Below are 24,644 nucleotides of genomic sequence, written 5' to 3' on the forward strand. Positions count from 1 at the left end.
CTCAAATGTCTGTCATTATTTTCTAACTTCAGACTTTAATGATTTGTCACCAATTTGCCAAAAAAACACAATTTTATGAAAAATGGACCAATGATGTGATGTAAAAATATAAAATACCCACACAATACAGCTGGGAACCTGTCAAAGAAGGGATACTTTAATATTAGTACTGCTAACTTGAGCAGCTGACAAAATAAAAGAATCTACGTGCATTTCTGAAATAAAAGTAATCTATAACTATGATTACAGTTATTTCTTAATTGTAAACCCTCCATGTTTTCTTCCAAAATTGTTATTTTGCAGAGGGATTATTAGGGGAAGAGCAACATTCTGAGCCAAAATCAGGGACAGTTGAGAGGTTTGGCTATGCCTAATTCTATAAAGCAATTTATTTGCATGTACCTCTCAACCTGTTAATGCAATAAATCTGGACAAAGCCAAATATATTGGGGGAACATATAAACAGCACTAAAAATTGCTCTTGTATAAACTGAGACAGTTGATAGAACAACAAGTCTTACTTTAGCATGCATTGGTTATGAAGTCTGAAACTCAGTGTGTCATTATTTAGTGACTTAATTCCTAAATGATTTGCCACAAATTTTATGAGGAACAAACCAAAAATAAGAAGCAAAAATCTATTCATTCTTTGAAAATCTGGACAGTTGGGAGGTATAGTTTAGCTGGGGCTGTCTATGTTTGCCGCTTTCCCCCTCACAAAATCATGGTCGAATGGAGCCTCCTCCTGGAGCCATTCCAATAAACCATTACTTGGCTATTTCACTGCATTTACCATAAACACTAATGTGCATACTGATTTACTTCTATGATGATTTGGACTTCATTTGAAAGTTTTATTTTGCATTTTACAGCACAAACACTAAGACATCTGCTAAACAAACATAGCATTAAAACTTCTCTGCCCTTGAAACTCACATTCATTGAAACAGCATTGAAACCCACATTCAAAGAAAATACATTTTACCAGTGGCAGATAAAGATTAATTCTGGGCTGTTTTCAAATCATAGGCCCCTTGCACATGAAACATGCATGTGCTCTTTGATACACCTTCCTATTGTTTTGAACATTTTTCCAGTAAACAATGAAACAAAATGCATGTACCAGTAATGACAAAACTGCCCATTTCAGAACATTTCCATCATAAAAGTCTACTCAAACTTCTACAGTCCACCATTATCAGTAAATATGCACAATTCTACAGTCCACCATTATCAGTAAATATGCACAATCTCTGAAGTAAAAAAAAGTCATCTAAATAATTCCACATTAAATAAATCTGTAACTAATGAAGAGGTTGCAGACCACCAAAATAGCCGAGATGGATCAGATCCGACCCTTCAGTGAGAGTAAAGGCGAGATTGGCAACATCACATCATTCATTAAAAGGTATGTCTTCTTAAAGGAAGAGAACGCTGACATGAAATTAGTTTCTGTATGTCCTCAAACACATATGGTGCAACTTGGAAACAAACGTGTGGGCAATTTAGAAGTAGGGTTCAAATACCACATCTTGATTACATAATCCAAAACATAACAATACAGCAGAAATATACATCAAAAGTTCAGTGATGAAAAGCACACCATAGTTGGATCAACAGGGTGGCAAAAAGCTCTAAAATACCATAGAGAGTGCAGAGGCTATACAGTACTTCTAGGTAACCATTCTCAATTAATTAATCCCTTCAACAAGTATACATATCTCCAACAACAGTCTCCAACAAATTTTCTTTTCTGTCATGCAGATCATGCTTTCTTTTGGAAGACGGCTTAGTTTACAGCTTTGTGCTGTCCCAAGCACTCATGGAAGACAATGGTACATATAGTTGCAAAGAAACTAAATTAATACAGTGACAATGCACGATTAAGCATATTACAAAAAAGTGGACAACCACTTCTTTACTAAGCTGCCACTTCAATTCAACCAGCCCTGCAGAGCTGCCAAGAAAGGGATAATTAATGGTTACCTCAGGCTAAATCAGATTTATGAGGGCTTCAATGACAAGATACTGATCTAGTAAGTGAGGCACCAATAGAAAAAAATGTGGTGAAAGGGAAATAGTGACCTGAAATGAATAAGAAAAGTACTTATACTGAGAAAGGACATAAATATCACCGAAACCAATCAGATCAAATGTTGTTAAAGCAGATGGTGGAGAAAGAATCAAAGCTGTAACTAGGGTGGTGTGAACGTGGCAGCTGCCCTGGGTGGAGGGCAAATGCAATACTGGCATTCATTTGAGAAACCATAGGTGATAACTTTGGCTTCATAAATTAGTGAATTTACTGGCTTAGTATAACGGTACATAAACTCTTTGCTACAAAGTCATAGTCCCTGATTTTTTTTTTTTTTTTGAGAATCTCAAGCTTCAGGTTAAGGGGGTAGTGGTACCACTCTGCCCAGTGCATTAGATGACCTAGGTAAAGCTGTGAAAAATGAGTATCTGTTGTACCACTTAAAATGTTTATTATGGTACCCATGACTACAATCAGACTGAGCAATCTGTTAGCCCTACCGAGAAACCCACTTCGAGGATTGCCAGTTGTGGTAAGGTGTATTCTTAAACAACAAAAAGGTATGTTGCAGGCACATCACATGAAATTTAAATGGTTAGGCAGATAACATCTCAACACTTTTGTGGCTGCTACTGATGGACTTCCAGTCTAGAGATATTTGACTACTACATAATTAAGAATATGTTAAATCAAATTGGTTGCATTTTTGTCCATGACCTTCTTATAACAAACAACAGCACACACGCGCACGTGCGCACACACACACACACACACACACACACACACACACACACACACGCACTCCAGCGACCAATCCAAACACCTACCTGCTGCCTTTGTCCCAAAGCCCAAGCCCGTGCAGTCGACCCAAGCCCAGTGACTGAACACCTCTTGAAGCCGGTAATCCAGCAAGCCCAGCGACCATTGTCCTGAAGCCCACGCAGTCGCACACTGACAGTCCCGCCCCGCAAGAGCAGCTCAGTCCTTCTCATTGGCTCTGACAGCGGCTGAAGCAGTCCGGAGCCCCTCTATTCTGTGCGGTTATCACCGCACAGATTTCTGGTATCTCACAGCAATGATTGCTGGGTACCTGTTAATCCATATCCGGACTGCCGATAAAGGCAGTCTGAGTCAAATTAATTTTTTTGTTTTGCAGATATTTTTTCTGTATTTCTAGGTGGGAGGGCTGCAGTCCAGCAGCCCGATAGGACGAGCCGCCCCTTTACCACAGCATGCAAGATATTTATTGCATGTTGCATGCTACCCAACATAGTTATGAAGAAGCAGGTACACAGCAATCAGACCTGCAATCTGTAGATCTGCAACAAGTGGTCGTGTTGCAGTCTCCAGCTCAATATCCTCCATCAGTGATATTAGGAATGGGAATAGACACCAACCAGTGACCATTCCACACTCCTCAGACAGCATTCTGCTCAGTAACTGGCAGATGAGGTAAAGTAGCAATGTCTTGCCCACCTGTATAGACACCTGACATATGCACAGTGTTAGTGCAGTGTCACACAGAAAAAGATGGTAAATTCAGCATTATGTGAAGGTTATGCTGGGCAATGCATGATGGTCAGGTCACACTGTGCACCAAATGTGTCCATTTATACCACACAGGAGGGAGAATGGTATGGGTCATAGACATTGTTATTTGGTCAGGTGCCAAGGATACAAGGATACATGGCTGTGTATACAAGCTAGAAGTCGGGTGGGAGTTATTGGTCAGTGGAGGAGTGGGTATAAGCTTAAGGTATGGGGTGTATCAGTGCCATACATGAATTTCAGTGCTTCAATGCATGTATAATGCTTAAGACCTCATAGGAAATCTCTGCAGGCTTAATTTTATGAAGTCTGGATCATGAAGCAGATGAGTAAAGCTATGAGCTGTTATGGAGTTGCTTCCTGTACTGATTGGTTTGATGGTTTGATTCCCCCAGCCTTACTTTGTCTTCTCTGTGACTCTGTCAAGTTACTTCTGCAGACAGTACTCTTGGGCTTCTCCTGAAAGGGGACATTGTGTCCTGTGGATTGTCCCTGGTTGTTAGCAAATGCATTACACATTTATGTTTTGAATTCATGTTCCCTCTACATAGGTGCTAATTAGTACTTCATTATAAACCATTTTGGGATGAAACATAGCATGTTTCTTGTATTTTAATGTGCTGCCAGGTGCATTTTCAAGGAAAGAGAAGTTTACTGTTTCTCATGGTAGGCCTGTTTTCAATGTGAGAATGCTTTGTTTTGAAAATAGCTGTCAAGTGTTTTTTTCTGAAAAACTTGAAATAAAAGTTTTAAATTAAATCCAAACCTCTGGGCTAATTATAAAATTAAAGGTGGAAAATAGCCTGCACATTGACAGGTTTGAACAGCATTTATGGTAATTGGGGGCAGATAGCCAAGTAATGGGATATTGGTATGTCTGGCAGGGGGTTGATTCATTACCCTGTAAAGGCCCCATTTGTCCATGGTCCAACCCTTGAGTCTGGAGGTGTTTTCTGCAACAATATAGCATTATTAGCCATTCAAGTAGGTCAGACCTGTACCGAGTAATGTCAGAGGGAGTAGCTATTCTTGATGACACAGAAGACATAGGGAGGTCAAAATTAGATGAAGTGTGGTGCAAGTATGTAAGTCCTCTCAAAAATAGTATGTTGTATGCAGTAATATTTCCGAGTTTTTTGTATGACTTGTGAGTTGTTGAACAAAAACTGTTGCAATATACATTTATTATCTTTAATTGCTTTGCTTTATTTATTGCACTAAAAAATTAATTCATTCATTAATGTGCCTGGATTGTGTAATATAGTCTAAACCCACTGCATTTTAGTAGTTTATTTTTGCACTACCTTCTTTACAACCTCCAGCAGCTGCAAAACGGTTGACATTCATCAGGTCTTGCAATCAGCATTATTTGGAATGAGGATCAGAATCGTCTGACCTTCGGCATCCTTTATGTAATTATTGTTGCTTATTACTGTGATACAGTCTTCTGTACAAAATCAGACTGTAAAGGATTTCAGCATTTAGTAGAAAGCTTTTACCTCTACCAGTTAGTGCAGAGGACTAAAACTCCAACCTGTTAATGAGCTGCTCCCCGTGGCAAGGGTGCAGGATTTGACTGTTTTGATCATCATTTCCCTAATCTTTGAAACTGAACAAGTAACTTAACCAGATAGTGCTCTGCAGCAATTGGGAATTTGGGCTATGCTCCTTAATGGTCTCCAGGAGGAATGCATGTCTAGTAAATATGAACCTGTTGTTGTGTGTCAGCCATTCCCTTTTGCATGGCTGATCTAGTTCAGGAAATGCAAAATTACACATAAATAGCATCACATTTAGATATATACAGTGTGCCAAATCCATATCATGTTTCCATGGTATGCATTGTATAACGTGCAGCGTAATCATAGGTTCATAGGTAAGTACTAGGCTAGCTGCCTTTGCAGGCCATTTTAAGTTTAGCCAAGTTCCCTTCAGAGGTGAGAACAAAACCCTGCACCTTGTGTCTGTGAGGTAAACATCATAGAATCAAACCCTGTACCTTGTATTTGTGAGGTAAAAACCTTAACCATTATCTCAACTCTCCCCTATAATTTAAATGACAGCCTAAACAAGCATCTTGCACTTATTGAAACTGATAATTCATTTCTGTGTGCTGTGTGCAGCTGTTGTAGTAAAAATGTGAGTTAAAAAAGGTATGCGTTAGAGGATGTGGTCTCGAATAAAGCGCAGAATTCACACACTGGTTCTCAGGATCATTCATGAGATGCCTGGTTAAAGGACTTATTCACAATCACATAACATGTAAGCAGAGACTGAGAATTAAACTCTTGCTGGTCATTAACGGGTCGTAATCCTAACCATATTAGCTATAGCTGTACTGCTAGAAAAAGATTTACTTTCAATTATAGTGAGGCATTCTTTTGCATACTCCTTCTTTATATGTATAATACTATCTATGAATATACACACACACTGCACATGAACAGCTATAAAACCTACTGACCTCCACAAATGCTCATCCACCTTCCTCAAACAAACCTCTACATCAGAAAATCTGTCGTCCACCCTTTTATTTCAAAGCCTACAGGAAAAAATAAAAACAAGTAACAACCTCTAAACAAAATACAATCCTAACATTCACATAATTCACCTAGGGGTATTTAGAACTGGAAGAGATGGGCTTTGTAAGCCAGTTTTATATATCTTCAACATATCACAAAAATCATATCACAAGCTTTCAAATATGCAGTCAATCACCCACTTTCAAAACTACCCTCATCCAAAAATAGTTGAAATATAGACCAGTAGCCAAAATTGATCCCAGATGAAGAGTTTATATATTAACAAGTTGTAGAGTGTATTTAAAAATATGATATGCTTTCTCAGAAACAACATTAACATGGCCTTGCCAAAGTATAGCACCATAACTATTTACAACTGAGATATAGAACTATAGGAGTAATAGCCTAATGATTGATGCTACCTTTATTGATCTACAAAAGGGCCTTCAAGGTAGTCAGTTATATTATTAAACTTCAGCATAAACTGCGACAATGTGATTTCTTAGATAAAGCATGTTGCTGGTTCAATGATTTTAGCTATAAGATCATTTGTCGCTGTTTGAACAGAGTCCCTCAAGGTTCTTTCTTTAGACTGTTGCTGCTGCTGTTTTCCTTATTTATTAATGATGTCACCAGGAAATTATCCCTTTTACAATGTATGTACTATGTGGAAAGCAGTGATTATGCACTACATGGAAAGCAGTGATTATGCACTATGTGGAAAGCAGTGATTATGCACTATGTGGAAAGCAGTGATTATGCACTACATGGAAAGCAGTGATTATGCACTACATGGAAAGCAGTGATTATGCACTATGTGGAAAGCAGTGATTATGCACTATGTGGAAAGTAGTGATTATGCACTACATGGAAAGCAGTGATTATGCACTATGTGGAAAGCAGTGATTATGCACTATGTGGAAAGCAGTGATTATGCACTATGTGGAAAGCAGTGATTATGCATTACATGGAAAGCAGTGATTATGCTCTATGTGGAAAGCAGTGATTATGCACTACGTGGAAAGCAGTGATTATGCACTATGTGGAAAAAGACCAATCATTAAGTGCTGAAGTGGCACAACACCTGATCTTAACAATTATGCACTTCCTGCTTAAGCTGTTAAGTTGTTAAGGTTGAATCTACTGCTAGGCAATAAAATCTGCCAGCATGGACCAGCAAATGATGACACCATAATATAAGATTTGTTTTTGCCTTACATCAGTACCAATAAGGTGTCCCCTCCTCTTATAAACTTAGAACATTGCTAGAATAACGGGATGTGTTCTCCTGCATTTTCTGACAGATTTGAATGCTAATACTCAAATGTATGTCTTTATTTATAGATTTTCATCCTTGGAGAACTGTTTGAAGAACCAAAGATTTCTTGAGGGATAGACCAAACATATAAGGAAATAATCTTGGCATTCTGCAAAAATCTGGACATTTGAGTGGCATGAAAGGTAACAGTCAACATAATGGACTATGTTACACTGCCTTTCTGACTGCACATGCTAAGTGTTTTATAGCTTTGAAAGCTGGCAGAACACTTAGCACTTTTTTTCTTTGTTACTGTAACAAATAGTACATGGAGCCCATAAACCTCCATGCACTATAAAGAATTATGATCAGGTCTACAATCCTAACCTACTATTATGTGCTGTCGACATGGATGGCAAGATTTATCTCTTGAGCTTCACTCGCGAGGTTTATTTCTTACCTATGTGTTTCTTGATTATTTCTGCTTATACCCTTCCTTTTTATCCCCTCTTCCTCCTCGGTTTTCTCATGTATGTCACTATACGTATTGAACTTGTGCGCATTGTCAGTGATCTTGTATCTCCAGCTATTAAATGCATTACATGTCAACATGTATTTAATTTATGAATGATAATATAACTTCTAAAATATACAACAAATTTCATTTTGCTGTTTGCCTCAGTACTACCTGCAAATAATGCTTATAATGTTTTATTTTTTTAATTGTTGTTCTTTGTAAATATTTATTTTATATGGAGCTGTTCTCCCTGGGCCTCCTCTGAAAACGGGAATTGCTCCTAGTTGGACTTTCCTTGTAAACCAAAGGGAATAAATAAATAAATAAATAACAAAATAAATAAACACATACATAAATAAATAAATAATACCCTCTTCAAAAGGGTCTGATAATATTATGGAACTGATTACATAAGAAAATAACTGTTTAAATACACACTTATCCTCAGTTATGCTTTTAGGGACTCCCCAAAAGTTATCACAACTTACTCCAGTGACAATAGGACAAAACCACAGAAATATCTAGGCACAACTACAAAATATCATTAATCTTTCCAAACACTTGTGGAATGACAATCACAAAACAAGTTGAATCAGTTAAAATTAATATTTAAAATCTCTTACGTCTTAATTGCAGAATCTAAGCAAACCTTATCCATTAAAGCATTACTGCCTAGGGTGATGTTTGCATTACCACTTAAGACATTAGAGCCTTATAATGTTTACAACTACAGTTCTTTCAGTGGTGTCTGTGATGTAAACTGTTTGCAACTAAAGTGATATCATTTTGTATATTTTTCATGTATATAAATGTAAGCTTGCCTTTGTCATATGTGTAAATGTAATTAAGATGTTTGCAAAAAAAAGACATTTGAATCTTATTCCTAACACTGAACACCATTGTACAGCCACAGGTAAAATGATATGGTTACCACTCACTATTAGAGCCTGATTCCCTCTGAATGCTTTAACTTTCACACTAATTTATGACAGCTGCTATTACCTGCTTACTAATGAACTTTATGTGAATAGCAACCTTTACTCTCTCAGAAATCCTGAAAGGAAAACTTTGCACAGAAAATGTTTCACATCTGCATGTTGTGAAAAATCCTTTTCTGAAATAACACCTGCTATCAGGAATATATCACCAGATAATCTCTGTATTGTAGAATACCCCAATAAATTCAGGAAACTGCTAAAATGAGATCTGGTTGAAGCAAACAAATGTATCTCTTTATTAAGCCAGATAACCCAGATGAACAGAAGTCTAGTATCACTATTACAAAGAGTGATTCCTCACTCTGTTTACATAGCCTGTCTTATTGGATAAGAGTAATCTTTGGTAATATTTGATCTTCATTTGTAAATATGTATATATACTCAGCTATGGTTATTAATCTGCAATAGCAAACTCAACAATTATAGTTATATATAAACACTGTTAAGGTAATAATTAGTAATTGAAGTGACATTTAAATAATAAACATGCTAAATATGTGTTCTCTTTGTCTGATAGGCAGCATATTATTTCCTTCTTCACTGATGTATACTTACTTGTCTCTCAGTTTTAAAATGGCATACACTGATTATGTTTATTTATTTATTTATTTACATGTTGCTTAAAGTAGTGATGCCAGAGTGACCTATTGCAGTTTCAGTTGTCTCTCATTTCTAAAACTGCATATGCCTGCACTGATTTTTATATCTATATCTATATTTATGGTTTACTATCAAAATGTCGCCGGTAAAAAAAAAAAAAATCCCAGTCATAACACTGAAAAACAAGCAAAATTACAAATGCATTTCAAGTCACAATGTCTAATCTGCCGAACGAATTCAGCAGATTCGACATTGTCACCGAACAGATCATGTGCTGTCCATATAGGAGCTCAGTTAAATGAAACTCCTACAGCTCGCATCACATTTTTGCAGAGGAGCAAGCTGTCCTATACCTGTCATGTGGGGGGGGCTGTACCCACACACCCCCTGCTAACTATATATTCGAACTCTGAGATCACACTACAGTGAGGAAATGGTGAATGCCCCAAACCACACTGTACCGCAATCTCTGTGCAGTACCTCATGTTCATATCAGAGAATGCACTGTGCATTCGCTGATATGAACTTTCAAACACGGAGATGTTCAGCAACATGGAAAATCGAATATCTGTTTTTCAGTTTTCCATCTGCAGAGCATCTCCATCATTTTATTAGTAAACATATTTCTATCTATATATCTATAACTATCTAGCAATAATATATATATATTAAATAACTCTGTAAATGAATCTTCACTGTTAAACGTTTTCTTGTACTATTTATTTATTTATGTTAAATTTTAGTGAAATCTGTATGCTGCTTATGTTCAGAAACTCCAAAAACTGATGAAATTTCCCCTTGTCTTCTTCTACTAGGCATGTATTAGGGATACATTTGCACCCATTGCAGTGGGTCTGCAGTTTTCAGTTGTGGGGAGAGCATACTCATCAGATAATCTCCTTACACCTATCCTGAGTGAAGAGTCCAAGACCCAGCTTATTGGAGAGGTAAGATTACACGTTTTGAACATTTTTTCAATTTCTTACCAGTATAGTTTATGCATCTGTGCAAGAAATTAGCAGGTTCATAAGTTTTGCTGTTAAAAATGAAGGACTGATTTATTTCCCTATACTGCTTTTGAATGCTTTTAGTGAGATAGTTAACTTTACTACCTTTGGAAGATATGCATTAAAGCAGTATGTCAATCCCCCTCCCAAGATTTTATTTCTGCCTTTGGAAGATATGCATTAAAGTAGTATGTTAATCCTCCCCCAATATTTTAATACTTTTAGGGAGTAGTAACAGGTTGTTCAAATAAAAATATACATACAACTATTTCACACTTAGAGATTCTAATGCAGCTCAAAAATGAATGTGGATCCAACTGTTTCAGATGCTTCAAACCATGCATGTGAACCAGTTCATGATAGTTGGCATATTACAACTGAAATGTTTGTTTCTGAAGAAATATACAATTATTTCTGAAGTAAACACAGCTTGATAAGGCTATATTCTACACTAGTGCTCTATTCTGCACCCTGAACAGAAGTTAAATCAACATTCCCAATGCAAATCAGTTACAATGGACCATTTCAAGCTTTGGTAGTGATGGTCTATAAAACCTTGCAGTTTCTTTACTTACATGTAAAAGGTCACATATCAATCCCACTGTTAGAGTTAATTAAGAAACTTTCAGACAGTAAAAACAGGATGTTTAGCTATAAAATGCTCTGACAGTGCTATACCACTCTTGGTGATTGCACTGCAGGCCAGTACCAAATCTGACCCATTTACATAAGTTCTTTCAAATCATGACATTTGAGCCACATATCCCAACTTCAAAGAAAAAAAATCTTTTTTACTGATGAAATATAAAGGATTTTTACTTATATAGTGACAACTTTGCAAAGATGTATTCTAGGTGAGTGAGGTATCCTGCTTCCTAAGATGAAGTTAAGTACAGCAACAAAATGAAAGAGAGTGCTGACTATAACAGTGAAGAATCTGGCATTTGGTGCCTATGCATAAACAATGTCAGTCCTTCACTGAGATTTCATTAACAAACTTTCATGCAATAAAAGCATGGCACATGGCTACAAAATGCACTTAAAGCCGCTATTTTGCCCTAAGAGCCTTCAGTACAGCTCAGTAATGAATTTGACTTCACCACTTTAGCTGCATCTGTACCTCTTAGAGCAAGAAATCTGGACAAGGCTATTAATAAAAGTGGAACAGAGTCTTAAAAATTGGGAAAAGTTTTAAATACTGCTCTTGCAAACTTAGAAAGTTAATAGAATAATAAGTTTTGCATTAGCATGAGTTTTCTGAATAGTATGAAGTCTGAAACTCAAATGTCTATCACTATATTCTAATTCTTTAATGATTTGTCACTAATTTGCCAGAAAAAACAAAATTTCATGAAAAACTGACCAAAAATATGAGGCAAAAATCTGGACATTCTGTAGAGAGTTATTTAATCTGTGGAGCTTTTCTCCCCGGGCCTCCACTGAAAATGGACACGTATCCAGTCAGACTATCCTGGTCAACAAATGTAAAATAAATAATAAATAAAATAAAAATAATTAAAATTATGGCTGCATCTGAGCATGGCATCCAATCCTTTTCTTTAGACAAATGTGAGTACACACACACACACACACACACACACACACACACACACACACACACACACACACACACACACACACACACACACACACACACACATTATGATGATGTGAGGTATTGCCAGCTATGCCAGGAAAAGTAAGGCAGTGGACGTGAAACATATGTCAGCAAAGCTAGCTAGAGTTCTTGTAAAGAATTAATCAGGAAATGCACCCTCTAGTCACAAAAATGATGAGGCAATCCCAAACAAAATGCAAAAATCAAACCAACATGTTCAACAGCAAGGCAGTCTTTTATTAAAAATCCACAAAGTAACACAAATGCTAAAAGCACCTCAGACTAAGCACTTTCACCTGCTTTTATTCTTTGTGTATCAAACTGATTTGTACAGATGCTTGTGTTGAACAATGTATTTGTAAAGATGCTTGTGTTAAAAATGTGCCAACAGTGGGTTCTGCTGGACAGAAAAAAAATACGCCTGTATTTCCAATTGTATTTTTAACTACTGAAACTAATATATTGTAACAGAGAATACTGGATGAGAAGAGAAGAGGTTAATCTCAATCCAGCTGACTTTGAAAAATAGACTGAAATTAAATTATCTGGTTTAGGCCGTAAAGATTTTATTTCACATTTCTGATTGTAGCCAGAGACAAAATGTCTGTGAAAACCAGGACTAAAAATACTGTTGTATTGTCCTTAGTACTGAATTAATTCTTACTCTGAAAGGGTGGAAGTGTTGAAATGGTTTTATTGCCTCAAGATGCTGTAACAGATCTTAGCAAAGCTCTGTGTGTGTATTATAACACATATGTGCTAGATTCTGGTTCCGTTTCTAATAAAGGGGTACTGTGGGAACCAGTCAGATGACCAGATGTGATATCATTCTATAGCCAGCACTGAAATGATATATTAGTGAGAGATGTCACTCAGCTCTCAGCAGTCTGTTTTTGAAACCTGGTAAAGAAGGCTCTCTCACCCATTTCATATTGCCTTGTTTAGTAAGTAACAGAGGAATTGTAACTCTTTAGTTCAGTCAGGAAAATATAGTGAGAGTAGTTAAGTACTGTTTTCTCTGTATCTGTGTGAATCTATCCATCTGTGTTATTTTTAATATTTCCTGTGACTGAAACTCTGGTGTTTATTGTAAATTGATATTTAGTGTTGTCATGTTATTTTATTATTTATTATTAAATATATTTAAACTTTTTCTTGTGGCTGGTCTTTCAGAGAATATTTTAACTTTTGAGAATACCTATATTTGTTTGGTGACACTGCAGCTGCTTTTGAAAGCCTTGCTGCATTGGTCAAACATTATCATCTGTATTAGTATCAATTTCACTCAGTATTATTGGTTACACTTGTAAGTGCCTTAGAGTAGCTGGTGTTGCATTTTTCTGGTAGCAGTACCAACATTATAGTCTGGGAAGAGGGAGCATAGCTGATAAATGTGTGCCAGCCTGTGTGAATGAAATATTAAAGTGTGTGTGTCAGCTACTTAGAGCAGAGCAATAGAGCACTCATTTCAGATAGAGTGGTGGAGGACTTGGCTTAGAACACTCAGCTGAGGGCTGAACTTTACAGTTGTGTCAGTAGGGAGTCTTATTTGCAGGCCTGGGGAGAGAGAGAGAGGGGGGACCCAACCCCAAGACTGAGTGTTGTCTCTGTGTGCTCTTAACAGAAATGGTGCCTGGTGCAGAGAGCTGCATCTGAAAATACTGTGTGTATCTGTTTTAGCTCCAAATGAACATCCCTCTCCATTGTCTGTAGTGAGAATTGAGACTTCTTGATCACTGGCCCAGAACAGGGACATCACTTAAAACACACCTTCCTGTGTTGAAACCCCTACCTTTTCTCAAGACACCAGCATTAAGAAATTCAAACTTCAAACATACAGAATATCAAACACCCTAAATATAGACATACAAAACATTGAGAAAGGAAACCTATTTCCTGTCCTGATCTTCAGACTGCTCTGCCCATAGCACTAATCTCAAATTCTTTTGAATAGCAGCTGTGTTAGCATCCATTACTAAGGTGGGAAGGGAGGTTTTGCCAAATCAGTATTTACATATCATGTGACAGACTGATGGGGTGTGGGTTTTGATCCCCTGCCTTTTTATCAGAGTACTATTTATCATTGGTTATTTTCATTGTCACACACTGCTGGTAACATCTCTTCAAATGTTTACTGCCTGAAAAACATTGTACCTTCGTCTGTGGCATCAGTAGATACTATGTAGAAATATATAATTTAATCAGGCAGGAGTTCAAACCAAGTGATATGTACAGTGTCTCAGTGTAAGAGGCAATGTGTAGCACACAGGACTGATCTAGTAAACAAATACAATGTCAGGTACACAACGTCTATCTGACAGATTAACGCGGTGCTAATTTTAATCCCCTGCATGATATACTCTGTCTTTGTTTATTTTCATTGTCACAGTCTGTTGGTAACATCCATTCAAATGTATGCTTTCTGATAAGTGCCTTATAACTTCTTCTGCTGTGATAGTAACCAATAAGCAGCTCAGGAAAGTGTAAACTAGGCAGAAAGGTGTTTGTATCCAAAACTGTCTAGCTTGTCCCACACTGGCAAAATCATTGTCCTGCTAAAATAAAATAACATCCAAATGTGAACTCAGATAATCTTGATACATACATGTGACATGACCCATGTCTTTTTGTACTAATGCCATGATGTGTACAGTGGCTGGTGTGCATGTGAACTCAGATAATCATGATACATATATGTGACATAACCCGTCTCTTTGTGTACTAATGCCATGATGTGTACAGTGGCTGGTGTGCTTATCATTCATCCTGCTGCTTTGTGTGTACATTTCTGCTGGCCGCTATTCAGTCTGCCACGCTGTTGCAATATTTACCAGAATTCAGACCTACGCATTATACATTCTTCACTCAAGTCATATAACAATGGCCTGCTATATGCAATAGCCCTCATTAAAGGCAGGGGCTTTAACACAGGCAGATGTATTTTTTTGTCCTATGGTGATGTGTTCTTGTTCCCTCTGATGTGTTTTTTCACTCTCCTTAACTAACAGTTCGTGTGTGCCATGCCTTGTTAATACAATGGTACACTGGTCTACTGTATAGCAGAGACATGTTTAGGGCTTCAGTTCCACTCAGGTATGTGCTGTGCCTTGTTAATACAATGGTACACTGGTCTACTGTATAGCAGAGACATGGGCAGGGCTTCAGTTCCACTCAGGTATGTGCCGTGCCTTGTTAATACAATGGTACACTGGTCTACTGCATAGCAGAGCCATGGGCAGGGCTTCATTTCCACTCAGGTATGTGCCGTGCCTTGTTAATACAATGGAACACTGGTCTACTGTATAGCAGAGACATGGGTAGGGCTTCAGTTCCACTCAGGTATGTGCCGTGCCTTGTTAATACAATGGTACACTGGTCTACTGTATAGCAGAGACATGGGTAGGGCTTCAGTTCATCTCAGGTATGTGCCGTGCCTTGTTAATACAATGGTACACTCGTCTACTGTATAGCAGAGACATGGGTAGGGCTTCAGTTCCACTCAGGTATGTGCCATGCCTTGTTAATACAATGGTACACTGGTCTACTGTATAGCAGAGACATAGGCAGGGCTTCAGTTCCACTCAGGTATGTGCCGTGCCTTGTTAATACAATGGTACACTGGTCTACTGTATAGCAGAGACATGGGCAGGGCTTCAGTTCCACTCAGGTATGTGCCATGCCTTGTTAATACAATGGTACAGTGGTCTACTGTATAGCAGAGACATGGGCAGGGCTTCAGTTCCACTCAGGTATGTGCCGTGCCTTGTTAATACAATGGTACACTGGTCTACTGTATAGCAGAGACATGGGCAGGGCTTCAGTTCCACTCAGGTATGTGCCGTGCCTTGTTAATACAATGGTACACTGGTCTACTGTATAACAGAGACATGGGAAGGGCTTCAGTTCCACTCAGGTATGTGCTGTGCCTTGTTAATACAATGGAACACTGGTCTACTGTATAGCACAGACATGGGCAGGGCTTCAGTTCCACTCAGGAATGTGCCGTGCCTTGTTAATACAATGGTACACTGGTCTACTGTATAGCAGAGACATGGGTAGGGCTTCAGTTCCACTCAGGTATGTGCCGTGCTTTGTTAATACAATGGCACACTGGTCTACTGTATAGCACAGACATGGGCAGGACTTCAGTTCCACTCAGGTATGTGCCGTGCCTTGTTAATACAATGGTACACTGGTCTACTGTATAGCAGAGACATGGGCAGGGCTTCAGTTCTACTCAGGTATGTGCCGTGCCTTGTTAATACAATGGTACACTGGTCTACTGTATAGCAGAGACATGGGCAGGGCTTCAGTTCCACTCAGGTATGTGCCGTGCCTTGTTAATACAATGGTACACTGGTCTACTGTATAGCAGAGACATGGGCAGGGCTTCAGTTCCACTCAGGTATGTGCCATGCCTTGTTAATACAATGGTACACTGGTCTACTGTATAGCAGAGACATGGGCAGGGCTTCAGTTCCACTCAGGTATGTGCCATGCCTTGTTAATACAATGGTACACTGGTCTACTGTATAGCAGAGACATGGGCAGGGCTTCAGTTCCACTCAGGTATGTGCCGTGCCTTGTTAATACAATGGTACACTGGTCTACTGTATAGCAGAGACATGGGCAGGGCTTCGGTTCCACACAGGTATGTGCCATGCCTTGTTAATACAATGGTACACTGGTCTACTGTATAGCAGAGACATGAGCAGGGCTTCAGTTCAACTCAGGTATGTGCCATGCCTTGTTAATACAATGGTACACTGGTCTACTGTATAGCAGAGACATGGATAGGGCTTCAGTTCCACTCAGGTATGTGCCATGCCTTGTTAATATAATGATACACTGGTTTACTGTATAGCAGAGACATGGGTAGGGCTTCAGTTCCACTCAGGTATGTGCCGTGCCTTGTTAATACAATGGTACACTGGTCTATTGTATAGCAGAGACATGGGTAGGGCTTCAGTTCCACTCAGGTATGTGCCGTGCCTTGTTAATACAATGGTACACTGGTCTACTGTATAGCAGAGACATGGGCAGGGCTTCAGTTCCACTCAGGTATGTGCCGTGCCTTGTTAATACATTGGTACACTGGTCTACTGTATAGCAGATACATGGGTAGGGCTTCAGTTCCACTCAGGAATGTGCCGTGCCTTAGTAATACAATGGTACACTGGTCTACTGTATAGCAGAGACATGGGCAGGGCTTTATTTCCACTCGGGTATGTGCCGTGCCTTGTTAATACAATGGTACACTGGTCTACTGTATAGCAGAGACATGGGCAGGGCTTCAGTTCCACTCAGGTATGTGCCGTGCCTTGTTAATACATTGGTACACTGGTCTACTGTATAGCAGAGACATGTGCAGGGCTTCAGTTCCACTCAGGTATGTGCCATGCCTTATTAATACAATGGTACGCTGGGCTACTGTATAGCAGAGACATGGGCAGGGCTTCAGTTCCACTCAGGTATGTGCCGTGCCTTGTTAATACAATGGTACACTGGTCTACTGTATAGCAGAGACATGGGCAGGGCTTCAGATCCACTCAGGTATGTGCCGTGCCTTGTTAATACAATGGTACACTGGTCTACTGTATAGCAGAGACATGGGCAGGGCTTCAGTTCCACTCAGGTATGTGCCATGCCTTGTTAATACAATGGTACACTGGTCTACTGTATAGCAGAGACATGGGCAGGGCTTCAGTTCCACTCAGGTATGTGCCGTGCCTTGTTAATACAATGGTACACTGGTCTACTGTATAGCAGAGACATGGTCAGGGCTTCAGTTCAACTCAGGTATGTGCCGTGCCTTGTTAATACAATGGTACACTGGTCTACTGTATAGCAGAGACATGGATAGGGCTTCAGTTCCACTCAGGTATGTGCCATGCCTTGTTAATATAATGGTACACTGGTTTACTGTATAGCAGAGACATGGGTAGGGCTTCAGTTCCACTCAGGTATGTGCCGTGCCTTGTTAATACAATGGTACACTGGTCTGTTGTATAGCAGAGACATGGGTAGGGCTTCAGTTCCACTCAGTTATGTGCCCTGCCTTGTTAATACAATGGTACACTGGTCTACTGTATAGCAGAGACATGGGCAGGGCTTCAGTTCCACTCAGGTATGTGCCGTGCCTTGTTAATTCATTGGTACACTGGTCTACTGTATAGCAGATACATGGGTAGGGCTTCAGTTCCACTCAGGAATGTGCCGTGCCTTGTTAATACAATGGTACACTGGTCGACTGTATAGCAGAGACATGGGCAGGGCTTCATTTCCACTCAGGTATGTGCCGTGCCTTGTTAATACAATGGTACACTGGTCTACTGTATAGCAGAGACATGGGTAGGACTTCAGTTCCACTCAGGTATGTGCCATGCCTTGTTAATACAATGGTACACTGGTCTACTGTATAGCAGAGACATGGGTAGGGCTTCAGTTCCACTCAGGTATGTGCCGTGCCTTGTTAATACAATGGTACACTGGTCTACTGTATAGCAGAGACATGGGCAGGGCTTCAGTTCCACTCAGGTATGTGCCATGCCTTGTTAATACAATGGTACACTGGTCTACTGTAGAGCAGAGACATGGGCAGGGCTTCAGTTCCACTCAGGTATGTGCCGTGCCTTGTTAATACAATGGTACACTGGTCTACTGTATAGCAGAGACATGGGCAGGGCTTCAGTTCCACTCAGGTATGTACCGTGCCTTGTTATTACAATGGTACAATGGTCTACTGTATAGCAGAGACATGGGCAGGGCTTCAGTTCCACTCAGGTATGTGCCGTGCCTTGTTAATACAATGGTACACTGGTCTACTGTATAGCAGAGACATGGGCAGGGCTTCAGTTCCACTCAGGTATGTGCCGTGCCTTGTTAATACAATGGTACACTGGTCGACTGTATAGCAGATACATGGGTAGGGCTTCAGTTCCACTCAGGTATGTGCCATGCCTTATTAATACAATGGTACACTGGTCTACTGTATAGCAGAGACATGGGCAGGGCTTCAGTTCGACTCAGTTATGTGCCTTGCCTTGTTAATACAATGGTACACTGGTCTACTGTATAGCAGAGACATGGGTAGGGCTTCAGTTCCACTCAGGTATGTGCCGTGCCTTGTTAATACAATGGTACTCTAGTCTACTGTATAGCAGAGACATGGGTAAGGCTTCAGTTCCACTCAGGTATGTGCCGTGCCTTGTTAATACAATGGTACACTGGTCTACTGTATAGCAGAGACATGGGCAGGGCTTCAGTTCCACTTAGGTATGTGCCGTGCCTTGTTAATAAAATGGTACACTGGTCTACTGTATAGCAGAGACATGGGCAGGGCTTCAGTTCCACTCAGGTATGTGCCGTGCCTTGTTAATACAATGGTACACTGGTCTACTGTATAGCAGAGACATGGGCAGGGCTTCAGTTCCACTCAGGTATGTGCCATGCCTTGTTAATACAATGGTACACTGGTCTACTGTATAGTAGAGACATGGGCAGGGCTTCAGTTCCACTCAGGTATGTGCCATGCCTTGTTAATACAATGGTACACTGGTCTACTGTATAGCAGAGACATGGGCAGGGCTTAAGTTCCACTCAGGTATGTGCCGTGCCTTGTTAATACAATGGTACACTGGTCTACTGTATAGCAGAGACATGGGCAGGGCTTCCGTTCCACTCAAGTATGTGCCGTGCCTTGTTAATACAATGGTACACTGGTCTACTGTATAGCAGAGACATGGGCAGGGCTTCAGTTCCACTCAGGTATGTGCCGTGCTTTGTAAATACAACGGTACACTTGTCTACTGTATAGCAGAGACATGGGCAGGGCTTCAGTTCCACTCAGGTATGTGCTGAGCCTTGTTAATACAATGGTACACTGGTCTACTGTATAGCAGAGATATGGGCAGGGCTTCAGTTCCACTCAGGTATGTGCCGTGCCTTGTTAATACAATGGTACACTGGTCTACTGTATAGCAGAGACATGGGCAGGGCTTCAGTTCCACTCAGGTATGTGCCGTGCCTTGTTAATACAATGGTACACTGGTCTACTGTATAGCAGAGACATGGGCAGGGCTTCAGTTCCAATCAGGTATGTGCCGTGCCTTGTTAATACAATGGTACACTGGTCTACTGTATAGCAGAGACATGGGCAGGGCTTCAGTTCCACTCAGGTATGTGCCGTGCCTTGTTAATACAATGGTACACTGGTCTACTGTATAGCAGAGACATGGGCAGGGCTTCAGTTCCACTCAGGTATGTGCCCTGCCTTGTTAATACAATGGTACACTGGTCTACTGTATTGCAAAGACATGGGCAGGGCTTCAGTTCCACTCAGGTATGTGCCGTGCCTTGTTAATACAATGGTACACTGGTCCACTGTATAGCAGAGACATGGGCAGGGCTTCAGTTCCACTCAGGTATGTACCGTGCCTTGTTACTACAATGGTACACTGGTTTACTCTATAGCAGAGACATGGGCAGGGCTTCAGTTCCACTAAGGTATGTGCCATGCCTTGTTAATACAATGGTACACTGGTCTACTGTGTAGCAGAGACATGGGCAGGGCTTCAGTTCCACTCAGGTATGTGCCGTGCCTTGTTAATACAATGGTACACTGGTCTACTGTATAGCAGAGACATGGGCAGGGCTTCAGTTCCACTCAGGTATGTGCCATGCCTTGTTAATACAATGGTACACTGGTCTACTGTATAGTAGAGACATGGGCAGGGCTTCAGTTCCACTCAGGTATGTGCCATGCCTTGTTAATACAATGGTACACTGGTCTACTGTATAGCAGAGACATGGGCAGGGCTTCAGTTCCACTCAGGTATGTGCCATGCCTTGTTAATACAATGGTACACTGGTCTACTGTATAGCAGAGACATGGGCAGGGCTTAAGTTCCACTCAGGTATGTGCCGTGCCTTGTTAATACATTGGTACACTGGTCTACTGTATAGCAGAGACATGGGCAGGGCTTAAGTTCCACTCAGGTATGTGCCGTGCCTTGTTAATACAATGGTACACTGGTCTACTGTATAGCAGAGACATGGGCAGGGCTTCCGTTCCACTCAAGTATGTGCCGTGCCTTGTTAATACAATGGTACACTGGTCTACTGTATAGCAGAGACATGGGCAGGGCTTCAGTTCCACTCAGGTATGTGCCGTGCTTTGTTAATACAATGGTACACTTGTCTACTGTATAGCAGAGACATGGGCAGGGCTTCAGTTCCACTCAGGTATGTGCCGAGCCTTGTTAATACAATGGTACACTGGTCTACTGTATAGCAGAGATATGGGCAGGGCTTCAGTTCCACTCAGGTATGTGCCGTGCCTTGTTAATACAATGGTACACTGGTCTACTGTATAGCAGAGACATGGGCAGGGCTTCAGTTCCACTCAGGTATGTGCCGTGCCTTGTTAATACAATGGTACACTGGTCTACTGTATAGCAGAGACATGGGCAGGGCTTCATTTCCACTCAGGTATGTGCCGTGCCTTGTTAATACAATGGTACACTGGTCTACTGTATAGCAGAGACATGGGCAGGGCTTCAGTTCCACTCAGGTATGTGCCGTGCCTTGTTAATACAATGGTACACTGGTCTACTGTATAGCAGAGACATGGGCAGGGCTTCAGTTCCACTCAGGTATGTGCCGTGCCTTGTTAATACAATGGTACACTGGTCTACTGTATAGCAGAGACATGGGCAGGGCTTCAGTTCCACTCAGGTATGTGCCGTGCCTTGTTAATACAATGGTACACTGGTCTACTGTATAGCAGAGACATGGGCAGGGCTTCAGTTCCACTCAGGTATGTGCCGTGCCTTGTTAATACAATGGTACACTGGTCTACTGTATAGCAGAGACATGGGCAGGGCTTCAGTTCCACTCAGGTATGTACCGTGCCTTGTTACTACAATGGTACACTGGTCTACTCTATAGCAGAGACATGGGCAGGGCTTCAGTTCCACTAAGGTATGTGCCATGCCTTGTTAATACAATGGTACACTGGTCTACTGTATAGCAGAGACATGGGCAAGGCTTCAGTTCCACTCAGGTATGTGCCATGCCTTAATAATACAATGGTACACTGGTCTACTGTATAGCAGAGACATGGGCAGGGCTTCAGTTCCACTCAGGTATGTGCCGTGCCTTGTTAATACAATGATACACTGGTCTACTGTATAGCAGAGACATGGGCAGGGCTTCAGTTCCCCTCAGGTATGTGCCGTGCCTTGTTGATACAATGGTACACTGGTCTACTGTATAGCAGAGACATGGGCAGGGCTTCAGTTCCACTCAGGTATGTGCCGTGCCTTGTTAATACAATGGTACACTGGTCTACTGTATAGCAGAGACATGGGCAGGGCTTCAGTTCCACTCAGGTATGTGCCATGCCTTGTTAATACAATGGTACACTGGTCTACTGTATAGCAGAGACATGGCCAGGGCTTCAGTTCCACTCAGGTATGTGCCATGCCTTGTTAATACAATGGTACACTAGTCTACTGTATAGCAGAGACATGGGCAGGGCTTCAGTTCCACTCAGGTATGTGCCATGTCTTGTTAATACAATGGTACACTGGTCTACTGTATAGCAGAGACATGGGCAGGGCTTCAGTTCCACTCAGGTATGTGCCGTGCCTTGTTAATACAATGGTACACTGGTCTACTGTATAGCAGAGACATGGGCAGGGCTTCAGTTCCACTCAGGTATGTGCCGTGCCTTGTTAATACAATGGTACACTGGTCTACTGTATAGCAGAGACATGGGCAGGGCTTCAGTTCCACTCAGGTATGTGCCCTGCCTTGTTAATACAATGGTACCCTGGTCTACTGTATAGCAGAGACATGGGCAGGGCTTCAGTTCCACACAGGTATGTGCCATGCCTTGTTAATACAATGGTACACTGGTCTACTGTATAGCAGAGACATGGGCAGGGCTTCAGTTCCACTCAGGTATGTGCCGTGCCTTGTTAATACAATGGTACTCTAGTCTACTGTATAGCAGAGACATGGGTAAGGCTTCAGTTCCACTCAGGTATGTGCCGTGCCTTGTTAATACAATGGTACACTGGTCTACTGTATAGCAGAGACATGGGCAGGGCTTCAGTTCCACTTAGGTATGTGCCGTGCCTTGTTAATACAATGGTACACTGGTCTACTGTATAGCAGAGACATGGTCAGGGCTTCAGTTCCACTCAGGTATGTCCCATACCTTGTTAATACAATGGTACACTGGTCTACTGTATAGCAGAGACATGGGCAGGGCTTCAGTTCCACTCAGGTATGTGCCGTGCCTTGTTAATACAATGGTACACTGGTCTACTGTATAGCAGAGACATGGGCAGGGCTTCAGTTCCACTCAGGTATGTGCCATGCCTTGTTAATTCAATGGTACACTGGTCTACTGTATAGTAGAGACATGGGCAGGGCTTCAGTTCCACTCAGGTATGTGCCATGCCTTGTTAATACAATGGTACACTGGTCTACTGTATAGCAGAGACATGGGCAGGGCTTAAGTTCCACTCAGGTATGTGCCGTGCCTTGTTAATACAATGGTACACTGGTCTACTGTATAGCAGAGACATGGGCAGGGCTTCCGTTCCACTCAAGTATGTGCCGTGCCTTGTTAATACAATGGTACACTGGTCTACTGTATAGCAGAGACATGGGCAGGGCTTCAGTTCCACTCAGGTATGTGCCGTGCTTTGTAAATACAACGGTACACTTGTCTACTGTATGGCAGAGACATGGGCAGGGCTTCAGTTCCACTCAGGTATGTGCTGAGCCTTGTTAATACAATGGTACACTGGTCTACTGTATAGCAGAGATATGGGCAGGGCTTCAGTTCCACTCAGGTATGTGCCGTGCCTTGTTAATACAATGGTACACTGGTCTACTGTATAGCAGAGACATGGGCAGGGCTTCAGTTCCACTCAGGTATGTGCCGTGTCTTGTTAATACAATGGTACACTGGTCTACTGTATAGCAGAGACATGGGCAGGGCTTCAGTTCCACTCAGGTATGTGCCGTGCCTTGTTAATACAATGGTACACTGGTCTACTGTATCGCAGAGACATGGGCAGGGCTTCAGTTCCACTCAGGTATGTGCCGTGCCTTGTTAATACAATGGTACACTGGTCTACTGTATAGCAGAGACATGGCCAGGGCTTCAGTTCCACTCAGGTATGTGCCCTGCCTTGTTAATACAATGGTACACTGGTCTACTGTATAGCAGAGACATGGGCAGGGCTTCAGTTCCACTCAGGTATGTGCCGTGCCTTGTTAATACAATGGTACACTGGTCTACTGTATAGCAGAGACATGGGCAGGGCTTCAGTTCCACTCAGGTATGTACCGTGCCTTGTTACTACAATGGTACACTGGTCTACTCTATAGCAGAGACATGGGCAGGGCTTCAGTTCCACTAAGGTATGTGCCATGCCTTGTTAATACAATGGTACACTGGTCTACTGTGTAGCAGAGACATGGGCAGGGCTTCAGTTCCACTCAGGTATGTGCCGTGCCTTGT

The 24,644-nt window shown here is 41.2% G+C and overlaps 1 protein-coding gene across 1 annotated transcript in view; it reads left to right on the top strand.

The window, feature by feature from the left end:
• LOC122814496 (integrin alpha-M-like) overlaps positions 1 to 24,644 on the top strand; it is a 935,681-nt gene that overhangs the window by 691,073 nt on the left and 219,964 nt on the right. Inside the window, exon 19 of the mRNA XM_044087070.1 lies at positions 10,294 to 10,425. Coding sequence (XP_043943005.1) covers positions 10,294 to 10,425 — 132 coding nt within the window. The remainder of the gene's footprint in view (positions 1 to 10,293; positions 10,426 to 24,644) is intronic.

Source organism: Protopterus annectens, chromosome 10.part0 (assembly GCF_019279795.1).
Source record: "Protopterus annectens isolate FY-2018-M chromosome 10.part0, PAN1.0, whole genome shotgun sequence".
Lineage (NCBI taxonomy): Eukaryota > Metazoa > Chordata > Ceratodontiformes > Protopteridae > Protopterus > Protopterus annectens.